At 37.2% G+C, this 27,321-nt stretch overlaps 1 protein-coding gene across 2 annotated transcripts in view; it reads left to right on the top strand.

Moving 5' to 3' along the window:
* Positions 1–27,321, top strand: part of PHLPP2 (PH domain and leucine rich repeat protein phosphatase 2) — a 101,154-nt gene that overhangs the window by 41,769 nt on the left and 32,064 nt on the right. For both annotated transcript variants that reach the window (XM_074199877.1, XM_074199873.1), the window contains exons 4-6: positions 19,765–19,955; positions 21,078–21,203; positions 22,331–22,485. In XM_074199877.1, coding sequence (XP_074055978.1) covers positions 19,765–19,955; positions 21,078–21,203; positions 22,331–22,485 — 472 coding nt within the window. The remainder of the gene's footprint in view (positions 1–19,764; positions 19,956–21,077; positions 21,204–22,330; positions 22,486–27,321) is intronic.

Genomic DNA, 27,321 nt, shown 5'->3' with positions numbered 1-27,321 from the left:
TTTTGGTTTTGAAGTATTGATTCCTGATTTCTGGTAAATTCATCAATCTCCCTGAATTCTATTCTTTGTCTGAAGGATTTGTTCTCCTCAGAGTTTTCTTATCTCTTTTTCCATCTGGCCAATTTTGCTTTTTAAAGCATTCTTCTCCTCAATAACTTTTTTGAACTGTTTTATCCATTTGACCTAAGCTGGTTTTTAGCATGCTATTTTCTTCAGCATTTTTTTGGATTTCCTTGACTAAGCTGCTGACTTCATTTTCATGTTTTTCTTGAATCTCTCTCCTTTCTTTTCCCAGTTTTTGTTCCAACTCCCTCATTTGATTTTTGAAAGTCTTTTTTGAGCTCTGTCATAGCCTGAGCCCAATTTCTGTTTTTCTTGGAGTCTTTAGATGCAGGAGCTTGTGCCTCCTCATCTTCAGACTGAGTATTTTGATCCTTCTTGGGCTCATTTGCAAAATATTTCTCAATGGTCTTCCTCTTGTTTCTCTGCTTGCTCATTTTCCCAGCCTGGGCCTGGTTTTGGGGTGCTTCCTGAGCTTTTGGGGCACTCCCACAGGGGTCTCAGTGTGTGAGGCTCTGTCCTCCCTCCTGGTCTGTGAATGACCATAAGTGCCCCCCTCTGCCACGGGGTTGAGATGGGGGGGGGCCTGCTGTTCTATGGGGGGGCCTAGACTGTGATCAGGATCTGAATGTGGTCAGAGCCCCAGAGTCCTGCTCCAGGGGCAGAGGACAGAGCTAGGCAGTCTCTCTTCACTCCCCTCCCTCAGCTCAATGGGCTCATGCCCTGGGGGCTCCTGCTTACCTGCTCCACCTGCTTCTGGGCTGCAGAAAGACCAAGCTGCTTGCTGTGTGCCCTGGGGGCTGGGCTCCACGTTCTAACTCTGGCAGAGGTCCCCCGCTGTTCCCCCACTTTGTGCCGGTGCTCCCTGGGGTGCAGCTCAGGAGACTCCCCCGCTGCTGTGAGCTGAGGCTCCCAGCACCCTGGGGCTGCCTCCGGGAGGCTGAAGTTCTTTCGCTCTGGTGGGCCGCCCCTCTGGTGGACCGTCCCTCTGGCCTGGGTTGCAGAGCCTTTCTGCTCTTTTCCAGGTTACCTTGAGTAGGAGAACTGCCTCACTGGGTCTCTTTGTGGGTTCTGTCTCTCGAAAGTTTAGTTAGAGTCCTTAGTTTATGAGTTTTTATCAGAGAGCTCCTAAGACTAGATCCCTTCTTGTCGCCATCTTGGCTCCGCCCTCTTTTTTTTTAGATTAAAGATTTTATTTATTTTGAGTTTTACAATTTTTCCCCTAATCTTACTTCCCTCCTCCCACCCCTCACAGAAGGCAATTTGTCAGTCTTTACATTGTTTCCATGGTATACATTGATCCATATTGAGTGTGATGAGAGAGGAAATCATATCCTTAAGGAAGAACCATAAAGTTTAAGAGACAGCAAGATCAGACAATAAGATACCAGTTTTTTTTCTTCTAAATTTAAGGTAATAGTCCTTGGTCTTTGTTCAAACTCCACAGTTGTTTCTCTGGATACAGATGGTATTCTCCATTGCAGAGAGCCCCAAATTGTCCCTGATTGTTGCACTGATGGAATGAGTGAGTCCATCGAGGTTGATCATCACCCCCATGTTGCTGTTAGGTGTACAGTGTTTTTATGGTTCTGTTCATCTCACTCAGCATCAGTTCACGCAAATCCCTCCAGGCTTCCCTGAATTCCTGTCCCTCCTGGCTTCTAATAGAACAGTGGTGTTCCATGACATACATATACCACAGTTTGCTAAGCCATTCTCCAATTGAAGGACATTTACTTGATTTCCAATTCTTTGCCACCGCAAACAGGGCTGCTATGAATATTTTTGTACAAGTTTTTACCCTTTTTCATCATCTCTTCAGGGTATAGACTCAGTAGTGGTATTGCTGGATCAAAGGGTATGCACATTTTTGTTGCCTTTTGGGTATAGTTCCAAATTTCTCTCCAGAAAGGTTGGATGAGTTCACAGCTCCACCAACAATGTAATAGGGGGGACACACTTTCAAATTGCTTTCTGGAAGAGCTGGACTAATTCATATTCTACCCATAAATAGTGGTTTCGTTGTGTTTAGTTTTTCATACTTCTGACAATTGTAGCTTTTCTTTTTTTTAATAAATATTTTATTTGTTTTCCAATTATATACAATAGTAGTTTCCATCATTTTTTTTATAATTTGAATTTTACGATTTTCCCCTCACCTCCCTCACCTCCCCCCACAGAAGACAGTCTGATAATCTTTACATTGTTTCCATGCTGTACATTGATCAAAATTAAATGTGTTGAAAGAAAAATCACATCCTTGAGGAAAAAATAAAATATTAGAGCTAGCAAAGTTAAAAAAAATTGAAGATAGTAGTCTTTGATCTTTGTTTTAATTCCACAGTTCTTTGTCTGGATACAGATGATATTCTCCCTCAAAGATACCCTAAGATTGCCCCTAATCATTGCACCAATAGGATGAGCAAGTTCATCGAGGTTGATCCTCACTCTGTGTTGTTGTTAGGGTATACAATGTTCTTCTGGTTCTGCTCATCCCACTCAGCATCAGTTCATGTAAATCCTTCCAGGTTTCTCTGAAATCCCATCCCTCCTGGTTTCTAATAGAACAATAGTGTTCCATAACTTAAAAATACCACAGTTTGTTCAGCCATTCCCCAATTAGTGGACAGTCACTCGATTTCCAATTCTTTGCCACCACAAACAGAACTGCTATGAATATTTTTGTACAAGTGGTGTTTTTACCCTTTTTCATGATCTCTTCAGGGTATACATGACTCTATCTATGCACAGAGATGATTCTGATAGTAATCTAAAGGATGGACTAGAGTTTATTGTCTAGTAAAAAGGGTAAATTACTAAAATAGAAAGTAGAAGTACTGCTGATTGTAGAGTATGTTCATTTTTATTGCCCTTTGGGCATAATTCCAAATTGGAAATCCAGAAAGATTGGATGAGTTCAAAGCTCTGCCAACAATGCATTAGTGTTCCAGATTGTGCGCATCCCTTCCAACATTGCTCATTGTCCTTTCTGGTCATATTGGCCAGTCTGAGAGGTGTGAAGTGGTACAGACCCCAGAGATGCTTTAATTTGCATTTCTCTAATCAGTGATGATTTGGATTTTTCAAATGACTATGAATTTGATTTCCTCATTTGTAAATTGCCTTTGCATATCCTTTGACCATTTGTCAGTTGGGGAATGGCTTGTTTTTATTATAATTTGACTCAGTTCTCTATATATTTTAGAAATGAGTCCTTTGTCAGAAATACTAGTTGTAATAATTATTTCCTAATTTGATTGTAGTTTTTCTTTTGGGGTAGAATAGGAGGTTGATGGTGACATCTTTGCAATCTGATGTCTGTGAGGTAAAACCTCAGAGTTATTTTAATTTACATATCATTTTATCTTATTTACATTATTTTAATAATTTGGATTTCTTTTTTCATGGTTGTTGGTAGCTTTAGATTTCTTCCTTTGAAAATGTTTTGTTCATATCCTCTCACTGTTTTTTGGGAAATGACTAGTAATTTAACAAGTGAAGTGTGGAAGAAAATTTCAGGCCCAGGAAATAATGACACCTAGATTCAGAAGCTGAAAACCATTGTGTATTCAAAGAACAGAGACTAATCCACTTTGTCTAGAGGGGATTAATGGGAAATTAGCCTGGGAAGATAAGATAGCAGTTTGTGAAGATTGAGTTTTGCTTGAAAGATAATAAGTAGCAACTAAAGATTTTTTAGTGAATGGCATGACTATATCTTTGCACAGAGATAATTCTGATAGTAATCTAAAGGATGGACTAGAGTTTATTCTCTAGTAAAAGGGTAAGTTAGTAAAATAGGAAACTAATAAAGAATATTGTACAAGTACAGTAGATAATTATAAAATAGCTATGTGAGGTCTGAGGGAAGAAGACCCTAAAATAAAAAAAAAGAGTAGGGAATGTTTATAAAGTATTTGAAGGCAAACATAGTTTATCTGTCTATTTTCAGGATTGCTTCTTTGCCTTTTGGCTAAGGTTAAGTGTATTTTTAGGGCCTAACTTATAGAGCCTTAACCATATCAGGTACTTAATAAATTTGTATTGAACTAATTTGTTGTTGGATGGGATAAATGGATCAGCTTTGGGGAATAGTTAGAATTTTTTCTATACCTAAAAAGAAGAGAGAGTGAGTGAGCGCATGGTGATTGTTGGAAGGTTTGATGTCTAGAGAACAGTAGCTGAGAATGTTTGTCCTATGGTCTCAGCTTTTTCAACTAGGTAGGAGACTCGGTCACCTACTGTTTGTGTGTCTCCACATGAGCACCCCTACAATGAATTTGTCATATAAAAACACTCTAGGGATATTCTGTAGCCTTAGAGCAGAGTCGGAGGGGTGGGGGAGTTAGATAGTTGTAGTATGAACGTTTGAGGAATCAAAGGTTGAGAATAGTAGGGGAACAAGGAGGCAAAACTGTACTGTTGAATAGTAAAACATTAAAGAGGTTAGCCAAAGGTTGAAGGCTGGATGGTAAGCCAAATGAAGCTTACAAGATAACTCAGCTGGATTGAGTTCATAGATTAGGTGAGGGACCACCACCACCATTTCTTTAGTGCTCTATGGTTTGCAAAGCACATTTCAAATAATATTTCATTTTATCCCAGGGACCCTGGGAAAGGATGTTATTTTCTCTATTTCACAAATGAAACTGAGAGTGAGAGCAGTGAATTGACCTGCTCAGGATCACACAGTGAGTACCTGACTGAAGTCTTTCTGACTCCAAGTCCAGTGCACTTCTCACTAGCTGACTAAAAATCATAAGGGTAAGGAGAGTTAAGTGTGAGTGAGGTATGTAAGGTATATAAGGTTATGTGTGAGAGTGGGATTTCAGAGGTTGGATCCTAAGTCATATACTTGTGTGTTTGAAGTTTTGCTGAAGTGACTGAAGTATTAAATTTTTATAGATGAGAAATTGGAGAAATGGTGTGGTCATTTTATTGGAGGGATTGCTAACATATATATACATATATATATATATGTATATATATGTCTCTTCTCTCTCTCTCTCTCTCTCTCTCTCTCTCTCTCTCTCTATATATATATATATATATATATATATAATCAGAGAATGGCCTGGAATTATGTAGATAGCATGAATGATAAAAAAAAACGAGGAACCAGTCTAAGATATAGGAGTAACTTTGAAGCTGGCCTGTTATTTTTCACAACTTTGTCTCAAGGAATAGAAGGGGGCCACCAGAGGCAAGATTTAAAAGAAATTTTATCCTAAAAAGTGCTAAATTTCTGTTAAAAATGAAAATAATATTGGTTGAAAAGTTGGTCTAAGATTTGATAACAGATTGGAAATGTGTAGTGAATGAATAAGAATGACACTGAGGTTTTCAGCCTAGGGTTTGGAAGGATAGTGGTGTCTTCAAGAATGATGGTGAGCAACCTGAGTTTGGGGGAAAGATAATAAGTTTTGTTTCAGATGCCTTTGGGATGTCTTGGTCAATTGGCATCACCAATAGGCAGTTGGTGATATAGAACTTGGAGTTTAGGAGGGGAGATTAGGACTAGATAAATGGATCTGAAAGTCATCAACAAAGAGATAATTATTGTTAACCCAAAGTGAACTGATGAGAGGAAAGTGTATTTATAGAGAAAACCCAAAATATACCCACAGTTATGTGCCAGTCACTAGAAATAAAAATAAAAAAGTGAGATCCTTTATCCTAAAAGAATTTTTATCACATCTAGGAGATATAGCATGTTTGCAGATAATAGGATATGCAAAATAAATACAAGTCCTGACTTCAGGATCAGCACTCTACCCACTGCTTCATCTTAGCTGCCCTTTATATATGGCAGATGGTTAATAACTGCTTATTCCCTTTCCCCTCAAAAAAGAAAAGCATAAGACAAGCCTTGCTATCAAGTAGCTCACAGGCATAAGAGGAGAAAACATGCCAGCAACTATGTATAAATAATATAGACAGGATGGGAACTGGAGATGAAAAACTTGATCTTTTTGATATAGAGGGTATTCAGTATCCTGTGGGAAAGATAGAAAAGAGGCTGGTTTGATTGGATTTTGTGGAAGGAGGCAGAACGGGCTTGAGAAACTAACCAGGATTTTATATTTGATCCTGGAAGGGATAGGGAGCCAACCATGGGAATTGTATGAGAAGGGAGATGGCACAATCATTACTGAAAGGAGGATGACTGAGAAACGGGGACCCACCAGCAGCCATGAGAGTCTGCATCAGATTGGTGGAAATGTCAGAGGAGAGAAGGGGACATATAATGAGAGCTGTTATAAAGGTAGAAATGACAGGACTTGACAATTGATTGGTTGGGAGAGAAGAAAAATTAAGGATTAGAGAAAATGACACCAAGTTTGGGGGTCTCAGGGACAAGGAGGATGGTGTTATCCTCTCCAAGAGTAGGGAAGATGGTAGGAAGATTTAGGGGAGAAGAGATTCGGGAGAAGGAGAGAGAGACCTCTTGGAAATGGCCTTAATTTTCTTATTTACATGGGAAATAAACATCTCAGCTAAGAGGGTAGGAAGGAGAACTATACAGCTAAAGATTTGCAGCTGGATGAAAAAATTTGGGAAAAGAGTGGAATAATGAGATTGAGAGGATGTAAAAGAATTGCCTTGCCCCATCCAGTGAGGGACCAGTTTAGATCATATCGCAAGTTTTCAGAGGACCCTACCAGTTAGCATAGTTTTATGATTATCTTAAACTTCTGTCAGCAGCCTGTCAGTGAAGTGAATGAAGGTAAGAAATAATGGGACTGACCTAAGACTGAGGCTTGGCAGGGCAAAGTCTTTGATAGGGAAGAGAACATAGCTAGTCCAGGGATGGTGGCCCAGGAAAGAATTGGGTAGATGGATTAGAGGATGCAGAGGGAGCAAAGAGCAGGACTTGAAGTTGTAAGGCAGAGGGAGAAGTGGACTAACAAGCTGTGATCAGATAAAATAATATCAGAGTTCATAACCAAGTGGTGCATTTGTGGTTGCTGACAAGTTCAAGGTGGGTGTGACTGAATAATTGGAAGGCTAGGGTGTTTTGATGAGTATGTGTGAAGTGGCCTAATGTGAGGGCAGGAGTTGGGCCAAAGATCACTGGACTAAGTCAGAAGACAAGGTTTTAGTACCATTTTTTTTTTAGGTTTTTTTGCAAGGCAAATGGGGTTAAGTGGCTTGCCCAAGGCCACACAGCTAGGTGTTTATTAAGTGTCTGAGACTGGATTTGAACCCAGGTACTCCTGACTCCAAGGCCGGTGCTTTATCCACTACACCACCTAGCCGCCCCAGTACCACTTCTGCCAGAGACTAGTTATGTAACCTCTTTAAGATAAAGTTTCTTGTTTATAAAATAAGGGTAACTCAGGAGATGGAGATGAGGAGGGAGGATGTTCCAGGAATGGGAAAGAGCCAGAGAAAATGCTGGAATCAGGAAGATGGAGTTTTGTGGGGGGAATGGCTCGGAGGCCAGTGCTCCATTCTTCCCAGCTTCTGAAGTGATATGGGAGCTGCTTTTGGAAGAGATCCTGAGTTAGGTGAGACTTTCTCTGTCTCACTTTCTCCCCAGCTCCTAGCAAGGGTGAACTTCCCTGTGGTTCACATTGAAGCTTGGGTTTTTGAAGGTGCTTGGATAGTCTCTCTTACCATTATCTTTCATAATCCTGTATTTCTTCAGATTGACTGTGACTATGTGGAACTATGCAGATTAGAGCAAAATTTGCTAGAGAAAGAACTCGAAATAAGATGGAGGAGGGGCAGAATTGGTGCCTGTGTCCAGAGTAGAAACTTGTAATAGATGGTATGCTACTCTGATTAGTTCTGTTTTTGATATCCAGTCCTATCCCTGCATTACAAAAAAAAATGGGAAACTGAAGTTTAGAGAGGTTACTTAAAGAGTTTCTGGCAGGGCTGGCACTTCTGATTTATTCTATCATTTTTAACCCTGTATTCTTTTGCCTCTAAACCAGGTGAAAGTTTTAATGAATGAAATACTAGTTCTGATTCCAGTGGTACTGAAATTAGTAGATTTACTGAAGGAATAGACCCTATGTTTAGTCACTTGGGCCAAAGTCCTTTCCCTTCATTCTTTAGGTTTTAAAGGCTTTTATTCTAAGAATACCATGAAAATGCAAATACTTTGGACTATATCCTTTATTTGCTAACACTTTAGCAGGGATTATCTAAAAAGAGATTTAGGATCTTGGTAGGCCTTGAAGAAGGGAATAGGTTTCTGAATGGGGCAACTTTATTTTTTTACTTGGGACCTATTGTAGTGGGACCTCCAGACCACCTCCATTCATCACTTCCTTACTAAGTTTCCTTTGAAGTAGGCTTATGGAGATGAGATCAGGAGAAGAAATGATGTATAAAAATTATATAGTAGAATATGAATTCAATTAAGATCTCCTGAATTTTAAAAAAGTTTCTTCAATTCTGCTATATTAGCCTTTTCAATATTAACATGCTTTTGCTCTCTACTATGGGATTGCTTTTTTGTGAACTGTCTTTTTTAAATGCTTTATACAAATTAGTTTTACTTCATAACTTAATATTTACCATAGGAATGCTTCCTGATAATCTGCTAAACACCTTTTCTCCCACTGTTTTGCTAGTAGTGAGCCAGTTAGATTTGTTTTGTTTTTCAGTCATAGAGGAATCCTGGATGGTCCCTCTCCTTTCATTAACCATCTAGTTGACAAATCTTGTCATTTTTGACCTCCATAGCATTTTTTGAATCCGTTCCCTTTTCTCCAATGACATTGCCACAATAGTTCAGGTGTATCTTACCTTTTAGTTGAACTATTGTAACAGTCAGTAATTGATGCCCTCTTCACATTTACTCCCTTCAAAACCCCAACTTTTTAAAAACTGGCAGAATTATCTTCCTGGGACATGAATCCCAGGAAGACATCCCTGCTGGGATGCTCTGTAAGTCTAACCTTTTTGTAAGGAATTCCCCAAAAGTTTGGAACACCTAACTCCCTTCTCCCATACTCCGTTAGTCACACAATTTATGATAGTTCTGTTAAAAAAAACAGTTTCAGCTTTCTTCAGATGCTTAATGTAACTAAAATTAATAAAAAGCTAGGATAAGAAGGGTTAATTGGGTATTTAACTTCTATCAAATGATGAATTCCCTCTCTTTTCCAGCTCCTTCTCCCCCCCCCCCCCCCGTTTGAGTTTACAGGGTGATAAGACTTTGGCATATCTGATGGGGTACTTGACTGGTTCCTGTGATTGAGTTCTCTAGCTCTCTTGCTCTTTCCCCCTCCCCTCCCCTTCTCCTTCCCCCCCCCCCTTCCTCCTCTTCCCCCTCTTTCCACACCCTCTCATGTAGATGGACTGCTTCATAACAATAACGGTGATAATGATAACAAATAGCATTTATATTGTGCTTTAAGATTTGTAAAGAATTTTCACATGTCTTTTGATTCTTACTACACCCCTGTGACGTAGGTACATTTAATTATTGTCATTTTATTGATGAGAATAAGTGATCTGTTTAGGGTCTAAACTAGTTAGTAACTGTCTGAAGGGCAGCTAGGTGGTGCAGTACATAGAACACTGACCTTGGAGTCAGGAGGGCTGGAGTTCAAATGTGACCTCAGACACTTGACACTTCTAGCTGTGTGACCTTGGGCAAGTCACTTAACCCTGACTGCCTCCCATCCAGGGTCACCTCCAGTTGTCCTGATCCATATCTGGCCATTGGATTCAGATGATATCCCCATCATCAAATATCTGAGGCAGGACTCAAACTCAGATCCTCTTGACTCCTGATCCATGGTTCTTATCTGTTGTCCTACCTTTTTGATCTAAACAAAAAACAAAATTACTTTTTATCCCTTTTTTTTTCCACTTTTTCCCTTACTTAGACCTTATTTCCAGGGTGCCACAGGGATGGGGAGGAGACTTCTCCAAGTTAAGATAAGAATTCCTGAAGACATAGGGCATAGAATAGGAGGTTGCATATTAATTTAGAAGGAAGTTCATGGAGAATGTTTCAGAACCTTCACCTCTCTGTAGGGAGCAGAGATTTTTTTTTTTAAATTTCCTAGACTGCATGCTCTCAAGTCTAGTCTTCAGCCCCAGAGAAGAGAGATTTCTTAGATAGCATAGCCTGGGGAATACCCTCAAGAGTATTCCCAAGATCCAGAATTTAGCAATCTTTCCTTCTGAAAAGAGATTTATTAAGCAGCATTCCTCTAGAGAAAAAGGATCACCTATGTGAATTCTGTCAACCCTAGGAGCTATAAAGGTTAAAACCACTTCATGGGGAATGTGAGATTAGGACCTTGCCATCTCTACCACTTTTACAGTTAGTTATTCATACAGGGCAGGTTTGATGGGAAGAAGATTGCCTATACAATAACCCTACAAGATGTTTGTCTTCTAAGATGATGTTTGTCCTTCATTCTTGAAGAAGACCATGACATCAGAGAAGCGATTCAGGACAAGCAGATGAATAGGATTTGAGTGAGGAGAGGCTGTGCTAAGTCACCAGCCTCACTTGCTCCTCTGGGTCCAGTGGCCAAATATGAATCAGGATGACTGGAGATGACCTTGGTGAAATGACACAGCTGGTAAGTGTCAAGTGTCTGAAGCTGGATTTGAACTCAAGTCCTCCTGACTATCACCAGGTCAGTTGGCTGCATTTAAACCACAAGAGGTCCTGTGATGGAGTCCATGGGAGATAGTGCTTTGTTTTATTTACATGAGCTTCTGAGACCCTTACATTTTCTGCATATTTTGTGTGAGAAATAAAGGCTGCTTAAATCTTATATGCATTTATTGTTTTGAGTACTTGTATGGGTGGGTGCTGGAGATTTCTCTTTGCTTTTGTGGAAACTTAGACAGGAGTTATATCTGGAATTAACTTCAGCTAAGGGCAACAAGCTGAAGAAAGAAAGGGACCCTTTAGGGTCTGCTTTGAGATCCAGGTCCAATCCATGTGGCCTGGGGAAGGTTAGACCATGGGTTATATGCATTATTTCTTTGGATACTCAGAACAACTTTGTGAGGAGAAGTAGTAAAGACATTATTATATACACCATTTTACAGATAGTGAAATGGAGGCTGAGTAGTTTTCACTTATTGTTAGTACAGAGATTCAAACTTTGATCCCTCCTGACTGCCTAGTAGTCTCCAATACAACACAAATGCTTTTTTAATGAAGAAATAGTAAGGGAGGAGTATCAAGAGCTTGTACTCAAGACCTGGGAGGAGTGCTTTGCAGGATAGTTTTTAAAATTTCATTGATTTATTTTTAAATCACCTACATTTTCCAAAGTATCCATTTTCCTCCTACTCCCAGAGATCTGTCCCTTTAGCATATTTTAAAAAGATGGAAGAGTCTGTTTAATCTTCATGAGTTCATATAAAACTTCCCTTATCATTTCTAACAGCACAGTAATGTTCTATTACATTCATATATATCATAGATGTTAAAGCTAACAATAACATAAGGATCTTTGCTAGCTGTGTAGTCACCTAGAAAAATCACATACTAATATTATCTATGTTACATTGTATTTTTATTTCATGAAATATTTCCCTGTTGGTTTTGATACCTCTTATGTACACAGCTTGTTTGGTCATCCTTTAATCAGTAGGCATCTATTTTGTTTCTAATTCTTTTCTGTCACAGAATGTGATTCTATTTACTAAATTCCTTTTGGTGGAGCTATGAAATGTTTCACTCATTCAGAAAATATATTTGCAACTATATGCTGAAGGTCACTAAATTGGGAATATTTATAGCAACACTTTGCAACAAGAAAGCATTGAAAACAAAGTAGAACAGTTCATTTGGGAATTAACTAAAGAAATGTCTTACCATGTAGTCTTACCATGGTAATGGAAATGCCTTAAGGAGTGATAAAAGGGATGATTTTAGAAAAAAAAACTTGGAAGACTTGTAGGAATTGATGCAGAGTGAAGTGAGCAGATCCACTAGAGAGATTATTGAAAGACTTCAACATTGTAAAGAATATCAACTTTGAAAGACTTAAGAAATCTGATCACCAAGGTGAACCATCACAACTCTAGAAAACTGATGATGAAATATATACTTACTACCTCTTTTTGGAGAAGTGATAAGCTGTAGGTGCAAAATGAAAACATGTATTTCCAGACAAATCCATTAAAAAAAAAACTTTTTTTTTTTTTTTGCTCAGCTATCATTGGATGGGTGGAATGATAGTAAAGGGAACAAAGAGAAAAGAAGAAAGGAGTGTCAATAAAACATTTAAAAAATATAGTGGAGAGCAGAGAGGAAACAGATAATAGGTCAATGTTAATACTACCATGCCATATTAAATATATTTTTAAAAAGAACAAGTTGCTTTCAGTCAGTTCACAGTTTTAGGGGCAGCTAGGTGGTGCAGTGGATAGAGCACTGCCCTGGAATCAGGAGAACCTGAGTTCAAATCCTTCCCCAGACACTTAATAATTACCTAGCTGTGTGACCTTGGGCAAGTCACTTAACCCCATTGCCTTGCAAAAAAAACTAAAAAAAATTCATGGTATTATGCCCAGCCCCCCTTCTCATCTTTATATTATGGAAATGATCATTTTTGATTTTTTTTATTTATAATTTTTTTGAAGTGGTGCTACAGGTATTTTAGTGTAATATAACACCACTGTCATTCCCAGATTTAGAGCTGGAAGAGAATTTAGAGTTCATCCAATCTAACCCTCTCATTTTACCAATGGGGAAACTGAAACCCGGGAAAGTTAAATGACTTGCCCAGGTTAAATAGGAAAGTAAACATTAGAAGCAGGGATTTGAACTTAGGTCCTCTGATTCCGGAATTGCTTTCCAATGTACCATTGAAGCTCCTTTGTGATAAAATCTCTTAAGTCAAAGGACTAAACAGCATAGCCCAAGACTGTCAAGCCCCAAACTCTGATGACTTTGCTCTTTATATTCCTTCCTACCCCATTTTGTAAGTGTTCAGTTCATTGCTTGCCTCTCTGCTGGAGGCGGTTAGTTCTTTTTTTTTTTTTAAATTTATTTTCATGCATTTGTACATGCATATTTCCAAGTTACAAAGTTTCCCTCCACTCTCCCTCCCCTCAGTTGGGAATAGACAGGCTAGCATTTTACATATGTACTTTGTCAAACATATTTATAAATTAGTAATTTTTGGCATGAGGAATTAGGATTAAGGGAAAGAGATAGTAAGAGATAATTTTTATAAAGTGTTCATCAGATTCAGTAGGGTGTTTTTTTTTTTCCTGTGTTTTTTGTTTTGTTTTGCTTCCCTCTGGTTGGGGATGATCTGTCAAGCATGGCTATCCTAGCTCTTGGACTGCCGAGAGGGGTTGCCATCATGATTGTTCATCTCATAATGTTGATGTGTAAATTGTTCTCTTGGCTCTATTCCCTTCGCTCAGAATCAAATCCCGTAAGTCATTCCATGCTTCTTTAGAATCCAACCATTTATTGTTTCTTACTTATAATAATATTTCATAGTATTCATGTACCATAACTTGTTTGTTTAACTATTCCCCAATTGATGGGCATCCCCTCAATTCCCAATTCTTTGCCAATACAAAAAGAGCTGCTGTGTATATTTTGGAACATAAAGGACTTTTTTCCCATTTTTTACAGTTTTTTCTGGATATAGTCCTAGAATTGGAATTGCTGGGTCAAAGGGTATGAACAGTTTTATTGCACTTTGGGCATAGTTCCATATTGCTCTCCAGAAAGATTGAATCCATTCACAAATCCACCAGCAATGCATCATTGTCCCAGTCTTCCCACAACTTCTCCAACATTGTTTATCTTCGTGTTTTCTCATCTGGGCTAATCTTAAAGGTGTAAGATTATACCTCATTGTTGTTTTAATTTGCATCTCTCTAATCAATAGTAATTTGGAAGATTTTTTCATATGCTTATACATAGCTTTAATTTCTTCATTTGAAAACTGTTCATATCCTTGTTTGTGACCTTATATATTTGATGCAATTCTCTATATATTTTAGGAATGAGACCTTTATTAGAACTCCTTTTGGTGAAAATTGTTTCCCAGCTTCCTGCTTTTCTTCTAATTTTGACAGCGTTGATTTTATTAGTGCAAAAACTTTTAAATTTAATATGGTCAAAAATCATTCATTTTGCAGTTTATAATGTGCTCTTATTCTTGTTTGGTCATAAATTTATCCTTTTTCTATAGATCAGATAGAATATTTTGTGGTCTATTAATTTATATATGGCATGGCTCTTTTATATCTAAATCCTGTACTCATTTTGACCTTATTTTGATATAGGGTGTGGGATGTGAATCTATGCCTAGTTTTTGCCATACTATTTTCCAGTTTTCCCAACAATTTTTGCCAAATAGTGAGTTCTTATCCCAGAGGCTGATGTCTTTGGGTTTGTCGAATAGCAGATTGCTGTAGTCATTTACTGAAGTTCTTTTGAACCTGTCCTAATCCACTGATCCATTACTCTATTTCTTAACCAGTCCCAGGCAGTTTTGATGAGTGTCGCTTTATAGTATAGTTTTAGAGCTGGTAGAACTAGGCCACCTTCCTTTACATTTTTTTTCCCATTAGTTCAGTTGCTATTCTTGCCCTTTTGTTACTCCAGATGAATTTTGATACTGTTTTTTCTAGCTTTGTCAAGTATTTATTTGGTAGTTTGATTAGTATGGCAATGAATAAGTAATTTAATTTGGGTAAAATTGTCATTTTTTATTAGCTTGACCTAATCATAAGCATTTGACATTTTTCCAGTTATTTAGAACTGACTTTATTTGGGTGAGGAGAGCTTTATAATTGTGTTCATACAATTTCTGGGTTTGTGTTGGGAGATAGAGTCCCAAGTATTTAATATTGTCTACAGTTATTTTAAATGGAATTTTTCTTTCTATCTCTTGTTCTTGGGATTTGTTGTTCATATACAGAAATGCTGATGATATATGTGGGTTTATTTTATATCCTACTACTTTGCTAAATTTGTTAATTATTTCAAGGAGTTTTTTTTAAGATGATTTTCTCAGGTTCTCTAGGTATACTATCATATCATCTGCAAAGTGAAAGTTTTGCTTTCTCATTGCCAATTCTGAGACCTTCACTTTCTTTTTCTTCTCTTTTGCTGCCGCTAGCATTTCTAATACTATATTGAATAGTAATGGATGATGGGCAATCTTTGTTTCACCCTTGAATTTATTGGAAATGCTATGAGTTTATTCCTGTTAAATATAATATTTGTTGATGCTTTAGATAGATACTATTTATTATTTTAAGGAAAACTCCATTTATTTCTAAACTTTCTAGTGTTTTTAATCAGAATGGATGTGGTATTTTATCAAAGGCTTATTCAGCATCTATTGAGATAATCATATGTTTTCTGTTGGTTTTACTGTTGATATGTTTAATTATGTTGAGTGTTTCCTAATGTTGAACCATCCCTACCCGCCTGATATAAATCCAGCCTGATCATGGTACATTAACCTAATAATAACTTACTGTAGTCTCATTGCTAAAATTTTATTTAAGATTTTTGCATCAGTATTCATTAAGGAGATTGGTCTATAATTTTCTGTGACTGTTATGGTTCTTCCTGGTTTAGGTATCAGCAGCACGTTGGTGTCGTAAAAAAATGTTTGACAGAATTCCTACTTCTCATATTTTTTTAAATAGTTTATGTAGAATAGGAATTAATTGTTCCTTAAATATTTGGTAGAATTCACTTGTAAATCTGTCTGGACCTGGAGACTTTTTTCTTAGGGAGTTTATTGATGGTTTCTTCAATTTCTTTTTCTGAAATGGGGTTATTTAAGTATGTTATTTCCTCTTCTTTAATCTCCTCCTTATTGGTAGTTAGTTCACCCTTTTCTTTTTTGATACTGGTTATTTGGTTATCTTCTCTCTTTTTTTTTAATCACATCAATCAAAGATTTGGCTATTTTATTGTCTTTTTCTTAAACCAACCCTTAGATTTATTTGTAAGATCAATGGTTTTTTGCTTTCTATTTTATTAATATCTCCCTTGATTTTCAGAATTTCTAGTTTGGTATTTAGTTGGGGATGTTTAATTTGTTCTTTTTCTAGTTGCATACCCAGTTCATTGATTTCCTCTTTCTCTATTTTATTCATATAGTCAGTTAGAGATATAAAGTTTCCCCCTCAAAACTGCCTTGGCTGCATCCCATAAATTTTAGTATGATGTCTCATTATTATCATTTTCTTGGATATAATTTTTGATTATTTCTTTTATTTGCTGTTTGATCCACCCATTATTTAAGATAAAGTTATTTAATTTCCAATTAGTTTTGGTTTGTCTTTCCCTGACCCTTTATTACATGTAAATTTTATTGCATCATGATCTGAGAAGTGTGTATTTATTATTTCTGCTTTAGTTATTCTTAGTTATTCTGTGGTTAGTTGTTCTTGAATTCTTCCTTTGTTGCCCATCTGTGCTCTCAGCTCTCAGCCTCCAGTTAGGCCTGGCAGTAGGGGCAGGTAAATCCTAGTTCTTGACTTTATTGGCCAGTTGACTACATCTATCAAGACTTTTTAAAATCTAAATCATTGCTATGATAGAACAACTTCATTGTTTCAGCTCTTCGTTGAATATCTATTGTCTCTAGGATAAATACAAACTCTTCACCTGCAGAATACAGTTTCTAGGTGACTTTTCCAGATGTCATGGACTCTTTGTTCCTGCTCTATCAGGTTTTAATTTTCATCACTATCAGCAGATCATTTTATTTAAGAAATTTCCATAAAGTTTCAGGCATGCTTTGCTTCTGGCTAAATCCTGCAAAGCTATTACCAAAGCAGCATGTGAAGTAAGAAAGAAATAAGTCATCCAAAGCAAAATTAGCTGCTTCTTTCTGAGAGATGGTAGATTTAAAAGTTCATGAAATAAAATGTGGAGTTTAAAGGAATAATGATTTAGGAAAAGAAATCCAAGAAATTATAGATTAATTGCTATTACTATCTACCTTTATAAAAGGGGAATATAATATATAATAGCAGAATATAATGTTAAATTCAGAAACAAAATATTACTGCAGTAAAATTGTGTTTTTGCAAACTTCCTTTTAAATGAAATATCACTTATATAAAATATAAAATGATAAATGATTTATAGTAATCTTCTGTTGAGTTGTGGAGTATCCTGTGTAATAAGGGAAGTACCTTGCATATTTTTTCAGTTTCTTAAATAGAGTGTTAAATCATTTTTAAAATTAGAAACCTGAATAAATAGCCAGGTTCTACTTAACATAGAATGAGTTTTTGGTTTCTAGTACATACTACAAAAAAAAAGTTTTGCAGTGAAAGCAAACTCACTAATAATTTAGCCTTCAATAACAAGTTTATTTTTTTTAGTAAATAACAAATAATGGAAAGGAGCATTAGTAGCATCTTTGAAAAGACATTTAGAATACTCTTAAATGGGGCGGCTAGGTGGTGCAGTGGATATAGCACCAGCCCTGGAGTCAGGAGTACCTGATTTCAAATCTGGCCTCAGACACTTAATAATTATCTAGCTGTGTGGCCTTGGGCAAGCCACTTAACCCCGTTTGCCTTGCAAAAAAAAAACAAATCTAAAAAAAAATACTCTTAAATAGACCCAAATTCTTTTTGATTCATTTCAGGTTCTGTATTGAAAAGTACAATTTAGCCACTTAATCTCATTTTGCTATCTGGCCATCCCCAGGCACCAGTACTGATGGGAACACTTGTATCTGAACTGGCTGCTGGTGGTAGTGCTACAGGTCATGCCTCTAGATCTCATAATTGCCTCAGGGTCTGTGTTGCTCTCAATCAATAGCAGTTATCACATATAGCCAACCTTTCATGTGCTCTAGATAATTTTAAAGTTTTTCTCTTTAAATTCAACAAGTCCAGATTGAAATACTAAGCAGGTTACTATTTTTAATAGATGAATTTTAACAGTGAGCTGAATTTCACCAGCACTTTTAATCAAGAATTTCTGCTTATGTTTTAAAAAGGCTAGACAGTTTCATCTTCAACTGTTTTCCTTTTAATGTGGGAAAAATAGCCATAACTGGTATTTATATAGGTAATAACAAAGATAACAACTAGCTTTTAAGTTGGTTTAAAACTGCACTGAATTCAGAACACCCTGTCGAGTGCTTTCATTTTCATGCAGCACCTGATAAATGGCATTCCTAGTTGTCATTTAAAACGAAGTTCCAAATCTGCTTGTTGTTATAGTTGTACAGTCGTGTCCAACTCTCTGTAATTCTGTATGAGGTTTTCTTGGCACAGACACCAGAGTGGTTTGCTATTTCCTTCTCTGGTGGCCTGATTGCAGCCTCAGTAGTCTCTCCACTGAGCAACCCAGCTGCCTCCTCACCAATGGCATTGTCTCCCTCAATACAACTTGATCATAGTGCTGCTAACATTCAAATTGAACAGAAAATGCAAATTTTCCAAGAATGGTTTTTAGCCAATTATAAAGCATCATTTTAAGTAAGGAAATGAACATTAAAAACTCCCCAAATCTGCTTACTACATGTGCCAGACACTATCTTCTTTGGGCCTAACCTGTGAGGTAGGCAATATTGTCCCCATCTTTGGATGAGGAGCTGAGACAGACAGGGGTTTGGCCACTTGCCAAAGATCATGTGGGGTCTAGGGAGTCTAGGCCAGATTTGAACCCCAGTTCCCTCATTGAAGGCCCAGCACTCTGCACCACCCAGATTTTCCCAGGTTCTCAACCTCAAGGTCATTTCCATGCCTCACTCTTAGTCCCACATCAATAAATTATTGATATCCCATCATTTCTTCTTTCTGCCTGGATTGGGCAGTCCCCTGCTGGTTGGTCTTCCCAAGCCTCTCCCCCCACTAAGTGATGCTCCACTGAACCGTCAGATTGATCTTCTACAACACAGGTCTCACTGTGTCCTGGTCCTTCTCCCCCTCCAGGGGTTCCCTAGGACTAATAAGCCAAGTATGACATCCTTTCTTTTATATTTGTCATCTTTTTAGCCTTTCTCTCTCTTGGCTCCCTTAATATGCTCAGTGACCCAGTGACCCTGGCCTCCTGGCTGCTGCTTCATTTGTGCATCCTGTCCCCCATGCCCGGAAAGTTCTCTATCTCGTCTCTGCCCCTGGCTTCCTTCAGGTCTCAGTGGGACTTTTCCTAGTCCTTTTTTTTGAAACATTTTTCAAGGCAATGGGGTTCAGTGGCTTGCCCAAGGCCACACAGCTAGGTAATTATTAAGTGTCTGAGGTTGGATTTGAACCCAGGTACTCCTGACTCCAAGGACGGTGCTCTATCCACTGTGCCACCTAGCCACCCCCTTCCTAGTCCTTTTTGCCTTGGTCTTTGGTAGGTGTCTTGTTGGGACATGGTCATCTGCGTGGTGTTCTTCACTAGCTGTAAGTTCCGTGGAGAATAGGGCTTGTCTTTTGCCTGGCATGAGGAGATGCTGAATAAGTGATAATTGATGGACTAACTTGAGAGGCCATAAATCTTAAGCCCATGTTCTGTATTGTCGACTTGGGTGATTCTAGGATCTCTGAACTCTCTAGACTTCTCTCCTTTGAGACCTTCTCCCTCATCCTAATGTAAGCTCCTTGAGGTCAGGCACTGGCTTTCTTATTGGTTATCTTTGTGTTATTCTCAGCATTTGGCCCTAGGCCTGGAAGTTGTGAGGGCTTATTGATTTAATTTGTGGATATATTGATGTAATTTGTTGATGACAAGACTATTATTAAGAAACGTCCTCTTTATTTCAGAAAAACCATGCCAGATGGATCATCTAGACCGAATTCTGTTATCTGGCATCTATAACGTACGCAAGGGAAAGACCCAACTTCACAAGTGGACTGAGCGCTTGGTGGTTCTCTGTGGGACTTGCCTTATTGTGTCTTCTGTGAAGGATTGCCAGACTGGAAAGATGCACATTTTGCCCCTTGTTGGGGGAAAGGTGAGATTGACAAATAAAAATTAGTCTTTATTCACTTGTTGTTTTAGGTAAGGAAAAGGCTGACCTGTACTTGCTTGTATTTTATTTTCTGGAAGTGTTTTAACTATAACAATGTAATTTAGGTTCTTAGATTTATGAGCTCATCTTGAGAATTCTAAAATTGTGACTATCTATGATTCTACTTGTATTACTTTCTGGTTTTGCAAATATTTTTACAGTAAAATTTGTTTGCCATTCCCCTTCTGACCCTGTATTTCAGCTGAATGATATGAAGTCATTCTCTTTATGTGGAATAGTTTGTGTGTCATGTCATCATGCAGCCTGGCTCTCTCTCTCTCTCTCTCTCTCTCTCTCTCTCTCTCTCTCTCTCTCTCTCTCTCTCTCTCTCTCTCTCTCTCTCTCTCTCTCTCTCTCTCTCTCTCTCTCTCTCTCTCTCTCTCTCTCTCACTCTCTCTTTAAGAAAGATTTTATTTATTTTGAGTTTTACAATTTTTCCCCTTAATTTTGCTTCCCACCCCCCACAGAAGACAGTCTGTTAGTCTTTACATCGTTTCCATGGTATACATTGATTTAAGTTGAATGTAATGAGAAATCATATCCTTAAGGAAAAAAAAATAAAGTATAAGAGATAGAAAAATTACATAATAAGATATCAGGTTTTTTTTTAAATCAAAGGTAATAAATAGTCTTTGTTCAAACTCCACAGTTCTTTCTCTGGATACAGATGGTATTCTCCATCACAGATAGCTCAAAGTTGTCCCTAATTGTTGCACTGATGAAATGAGCAAGTCCAACAAGGTCATCATCGCCCCCATGTTTCTATTAGGGTATACAGTATTCTGGTTCTGCTCATCTCGCTCAGCATCAGTTCATGCAAATCCCTTCAGGCTTCCCTGAATTCCCATTCCTCCTAGTTTCTAATAGAACAATAGTGTTCTATGACATATGTGTGTGTGTGTGTGTGTGTGTGTGTGTATACACATACATATATATGTATATGTATATATACCACAGTTTTGTTAAGTCATTCCCCAATTGAAGGACATTTACTTAATTTCCAATTCTTTGCCACCACAAACAGAGCCTGGCTCTCTTGATGATCCCTTTGTCTTCTTGTTTCAGGTAGAAGAATTGAAACGGCGGCAACACAGCCTCGCCTTCAGCTCTGCAGGAGCCCAGGCTCCTACGTACCATGTCAGCTTCGAGTCCTTGGCAGAATGCCAGAGGTGGCACCGGCAGGCCTCCAAGGTGCGAGGGCTATACTTACTCCCTAGGACTGTGTTCTAGCTCAGCAATCTTTCTTAGGATATCTCTAAAAACTATAGATTATGAGTGATAATGACATTCTAGGGAAAGTCTGCCCTCAAATATACAGCTACTCAGAGGATATATGTTTTGTAAAGATAATCTCAAAATATGTTTATGTCTATATACATATATGTTGAGCATAAAAGTAAAGCTGTACTGTAAAACTTTGTAAATAAATTAATTTTATCTAACTATCCTTTTGAGGGGTAGGCAAACCAGTTTCAATCTCTTATTTTGACAGATAAGGAAATGAATATAAAATTACTTGCCTAAGAATACATGAATTCTAGAGTTGAGATTAAAATCCAGCTGCCCTCTATCTCAGTACTTAGTATTCTTTGTTCTGTACCTTTCATGATTTTTATGGAGCTCTGATGTGACAGTGAATTGTAATATTGTCATCCCAGATAATCATTTAGTTGTGAAGACCTGTCTTTTTTTGTTTTACCAGGCCCCTTAGCATGTTTACTATTTTAAATCCATAAAGACCAATAGCTTGGAAAGTTGATTTTGATTCCCTTATTAGCCTCACCTCTTTCTGTTCAGTTGTACACTAACTTGCAAACTCATCTAAAAAGTTAAACAGTTAACTTTGAATCTAAATACTGCAGAAGCAATAAAATTTGTGATTATTGAGGGTAGAGATATGTAGTCAAAGCATAAATGACTTCCTCGTGGCATTTCCTCTTAACTTGTTTCTCTAGTCTATAATACATTATTGGTTTAACCTTTAACCGCTGAATTAATCTTTGAATTTCCTTGGTTTTAAACACTGCATTATTTTGACTTCTCATCTCTCTAAGGCTCATTTATGTCATGAGCAGTTAGCCCATACTTTGGCATATTATTGCTTTGTGGTGTTTTAGCAACTCAAATATAGATGCATTGCAGCTTCTCACTTCTTTGGGTTCTTCATATTCCTCTTTGTTTCCAATATTCAATTTGATTGGGGTGAGGCAGAGTGAGATGGGGTTGAAATAAGTCTTAAGTTTTGTCCATCTTCAGCAGTTTCATCAATGGATTAATACACTCGCTCAGTTGCAACTTTTTTCCTTTGGCTTATTCAGGTGGTGTCGCAGAGAATAAGTACAGTTGATCTCTCATGTTATAGCCTTGAGGAGGTTCCTGAGCATCTCTTCTATAGTCAAGATATCACCTACCTCAACTTACGACATAATTTTATGCAAATAGAAAGACCAGGAGGCCTTGATTGTCTCTACAGGTGTGTGGAGAGCTGTTTCTCTTTACATTCGATTCTTGGATTAAGATTGAAAAACTATTTATATCTTAATGATCTGTGTGTAAAATTGAACCTGCCAGTTATCTTATTTACTCATATAATTTGCCTCCATTTTACATTTTACACTGCATAAAATGTCCCTTTTATTACATCTATGCTGTCCCCAAGTCAAGAAGATTTCCAGAATTATAGCTACCAATTTCAGTTCAATTTAACAAACATTAAGATAATTTGTTGCTTTCCCTGAATGCCTGTTAGGTGAGATTTTGTCATTGGTGATGGGTAAGATAGATTTTTAGTTCCCGGGAAGATTATATTACTAAAATTAATTATTTCCATTATTTTTCTCTGTAATAAATTGCTTTGGCATTTTTCTTCCTTAAGATATCAGGGTCACAGGGGGCGGCTAGGTGGCGTAGTGGATAAAGCACTGGCCTTGTAGTCAGGAGTACCTGGGTTCAAATCTGGTCTCAGACATTTAATAATGACCTAGCCGTGTGGCCTTGGGCAAGCCACTTAACCCCATTGCCTTGCAAAAAAAAAAAATAAACTTTAGAAAAAACCTAAAAACCCCAACAATAAATAAAGATAAGAACTGTATGTAACTGTTCTCAAATTCTATGCACCAAGTCAAAAGGTTTTACTAGTGATACAAGGAGAAATAGATTAAGATACAATAGGGAACCTGAATTATTCTGGCATCAAAATATGTTAAATTAAAAGAAATAATAGAGAAGTCATATTTTAACTGTGTGCAATAATTGAAATTAATAGATATATGAAGAAACCTATACAATCTGAAGGACACATGGAGTATTTACAAAAAGATTGAGCACTAAGTCATAAAAAAAGCATCAAATTCAAAAAGGCAGTAGTTAATGCATACCATATTTTCAGATCATAATGCACCAAGATTAGAATGAAGTAACATGAGCAAATGTAAAACTGATTAGGGGCTAAAAAATAAACTGCTTGAGATTTGGTTAAAGAAGCATTCAGAAAAACAATAAGATATTTTAAAATAAAAACGGCACATCAAAACCTACGGGTTGAAGTGAAGCCTGTTTTCAAAGGCACATTTCTATCACTATATAAGTAGATTAATAAATAAATGGAAGTAGATGATTAAACTTGCACCTTAATGTCTCCAGAAAATGGATAAATCAGTTATCCAAAGAAAAGTTTTTAATAAAGAATTTATAAAAGTAAGAATAAGCATAAATATACTGAATTGACAAATATAACTGTAACTGACTTTTTTTAAATGCTAACAGATTGACAAGCCATTAGCAAATCTAATCAATAAAAGGAAAAAAGAACAATTCAGCATAATTAAAATGAAAACAAAATTCTAAGAAATGCAAAAAGAAGTCAAGAATACTATTGATAAATATTATAGCTAGTCATAGCTTTGTTGTAACAAACTGGAGAATATAAAGGGAATAAATTATTGTCTACAAAAACTTAAATTCCCGTAAGTTTGCAGCAGCTAGATGGAACAGTGGGCAGAGTACCAGGCCCTGAAATCAGGAAGTGTTATCTTCCTGACTTCAAATCTAGGCTCAGGTACTAGTGATGTGACACTCACAAGTCACTCAACACTTTTTATTCCAGTTTTATCATCTGTAAAACGAGTTAGAGAAGGAATGGGAAACCATTTCGGTATCTTTGCCAGGAAAATCCCAAATGGGGTCACTAAGAGTTGGATACCACTAAAATGATTGAACAACCAAAAAACCCATATACTTTAAGTAGTCTAATCTCAGGAGAAAATTGCAAGTCAACAAAGAATTGTCTGGAAACAAAATCACCAAACCAGATATATTTACAATAGAATTCCTGCAAACTTAAAAAAAAAAACCTATACTATTTGGATTATTCATCAGCTTAGAGGAATGTCGAATCCTATCCAAAAATACTTTTTATGAGGCACTTTTTATGGTATTTTTATTCTATTAAGAATAACTAAAAAAAATTAGTAACAAATTTTTCTGTGAATATTTGAACAAAATCTTAAGTAAGATGGGTAATAGAATTGTAAAACACTAGGAAAATGTGAGCTATAAATTTGCTTCTCAAAACAGGTTTGACTGCAATTCATAGATTTTGATATCTGATAATATATAACTTAGTCAATATTGTTTTTATTAATTTTTAAAGTAAAATATTTTCAGTAATCATTTATTTTCTTTTTCTGCCATCAGCAGATTATTAAATAATGATATATAAAAGCAAAACCAAAAAACTCAAAATTAAGTTATAACAATAGGTACAGAAAAACTTCTGCTAAAATTCCAATCTACTTTTCTTGATTAAAACATGAATAAGTATAAAAAGATTTTTCTTTATCACAACTAAAAATACCTACCTTAGACTAAGCATCACTTTATTTTGTAGTGAGGAAGCATTAGAACTTTGCAATATCATTTGTCTCATTTAGTAGTTATAGCCAACAAAACATTTTAGAAAACTTTACAGTAATTTTATTTGTGAGAATTATTGTGAGGTGTTATTAAAAACAAAAAAAGCAGTCCTTAAAATATTTTTGCAGGTCTGGGGCAGCTAGGTGGCACCGTGGATAGTGTACTAAGCCTGGAGTCAGGAGGACCTCTGTTCAAATTCAGTCTCAAGAACTTAAAATTACCTAGCTGTGTGACCTTGGGCAAGTCACTTAACCCCATTGCCTTGCAAAAAAGAAAAGATTTTTGCAATTTTATGTCTAATCATTAATAGTGGGAACAAACCTCACATTCAGTGAATAAGAGAACACTTAAAAGCCTTATATTCATCTATGAATATGAAATACTGTAATCCAATCAAGACCAGTAAGTATGAGGAATATAATACAAAAGAAAAATTTTTTGGGTGGCTAGGTGGTGCAGTGGATAGAGCACCGACCCTAGAGTCAGGAATACCTGAGTTCAAATACGGCCTCAGACGCTTAATAATGACCTAGCTATGTGGCCTTGGGCAAACCAGTTAACCCCATTGCCTTACAAAAAAAAAACTAAAAAAGAAAAACTTTTATGAAACCATATAATGTGTGTGTGTGTGGGAAAATCAGAAGAATGGAGAATGTAACCATAAAGAGGGTGAATGAATGGTGTCAAGCTTTTATTTTGTTTATTATCTGACTCATGAGATCATGATGCAAGTAACTGAACAGCTGGAAGCATGATTTATGCATTGCACTTAAATAGTGACTAAGCAGATTGGGTTGTGCTGATGTTCAATGTTAACCTGTTAACCGAAACTTTTTTTGTTTTTCTTAAGAACTCGTAGGTTAAAACAAGTGAAAGAAGTGGTTTGGGTTATCTGGCTGAGGACAAGCACCTAAGAGGGTAGAATTTAAGAATAAAGAATTGGGAAAATTGAAATAAGATCCCAGGAATTCAAACCTGGAAAATCAGTATTACTAAAGGAAGAACCTGAAAACCTTATGTATGTCATGATCCAGATAGCTTCCCCATGGAAACATAATAAATAATAATAATAATAATAATAATGTATCTTTTATAGTAAAGATGAGGAAACTGAGGTAGATAGATGTTAAGGGACTTGCCCCTAGAGTCACCCTGTTAGTGAGTGTCTGAGATTGCATTTGAACTGAGCTCTTCTGCCTAGCACTTTGTCTACTCCACCACCTAGAGAAATAAGCTTTTAGAGACAGGATTCCTTTGGCTGTAAATTTAGCTGATGCTTCAACATTAAATTATCAGTCTGCCTTAAACAATAATAAGGATCTTTTTTTTCTTCTTGGCTTTGTTTTGTACAATCAGTTGTTGGATGAAAGAACTTTGTAAACCTTCTTGAAGCTTCTGAGTTCCCAACAGAGGAGATACCAGACTGTTTTGCATTATCAAAGACAAATAACAATAAAGTCAGATCCTGTCCCCAGCTTTATAAAAGCATCCTGGCCATGTCCAACCACAAGAGGGAATGAATGAGTAAATGAATGAATGAATGAATGAATGAATGAGTGAGTGAGTGAGTGAGTGAGTGAGTAAGCAAATCCGGTTATTACAGATATAATGTGTGAAGACTACCTTCTGGTTTTGTGTCAAACACAAAGATGCAAATATTAAAAAAGGCAAGAGGAACAAAGACAGGGAGATGACAGAGCAGGTGAGGGCTCCTGGCCTCCCAAGAACTGACTCATTAATGATTAGACCACCCCTACACAGAAGAGTACCAGGGAAGAGCACTTCATTCTGCGGAGGTGGGAAGGGGCAGAGGGACAGGGAGGGGGAGCCAGGTGCTGAAGGGCCTGTGGATCAAGAAATATATGTGAGGCACCTCCTCTCTGCCATGCAGTGGACCAAGGAGGCTCTGAGGAAGGGGTGCTATTTAATCCAACAAAATTCCTCTAGGTCAGTATTTGCTTCTAGGATTTGATCTGAGACAAGCGTCAAGTATTCATGGCTGGCCTTCTTGATATAGGACAAATTGTACATTGCATCTAGAATGGAAACTAGGAGATTTCAGGCTGATGTTGCATAGAAAAAAATTCTGTTTGGCAGATATTCTTGGGATGGGAAAGGAGGGTGAGAGAGTAGACAGAGGGCTAGGAGTGGAAGTCTGGAAGATGGAGTTCAAATTCTGCCTGGATACTAACCAGCTGTGACTCCAGACAGGTCCCTTAATTTTAACCTGTTTCCTCATCTGTAAAATGGGGGGGGGGTGATACTGTTTCCTGCTTCTGGAGGTTGGAGGAAGACTCAAATAAGATCATATTTGTTTTATACTCATGAAATCCCATCTAAAGGCTAGTGTGTATGGTTGTGATGAGCAGCAGTGGGAGGAGGTGAAGGAAGCAAA

Source organism: Macrotis lagotis, chromosome 1 (genome assembly GCF_037893015.1).
Source record: "Macrotis lagotis isolate mMagLag1 chromosome 1, bilby.v1.9.chrom.fasta, whole genome shotgun sequence".
In the NCBI taxonomy this organism is placed as follows: Eukaryota; Metazoa; Chordata; class Mammalia; order Peramelemorphia; family Peramelidae; genus Macrotis; species Macrotis lagotis.
Note: the sequence above shows the minus strand (reverse complement) of the source record. Positions and strands in the feature narration are given on the sequence as shown.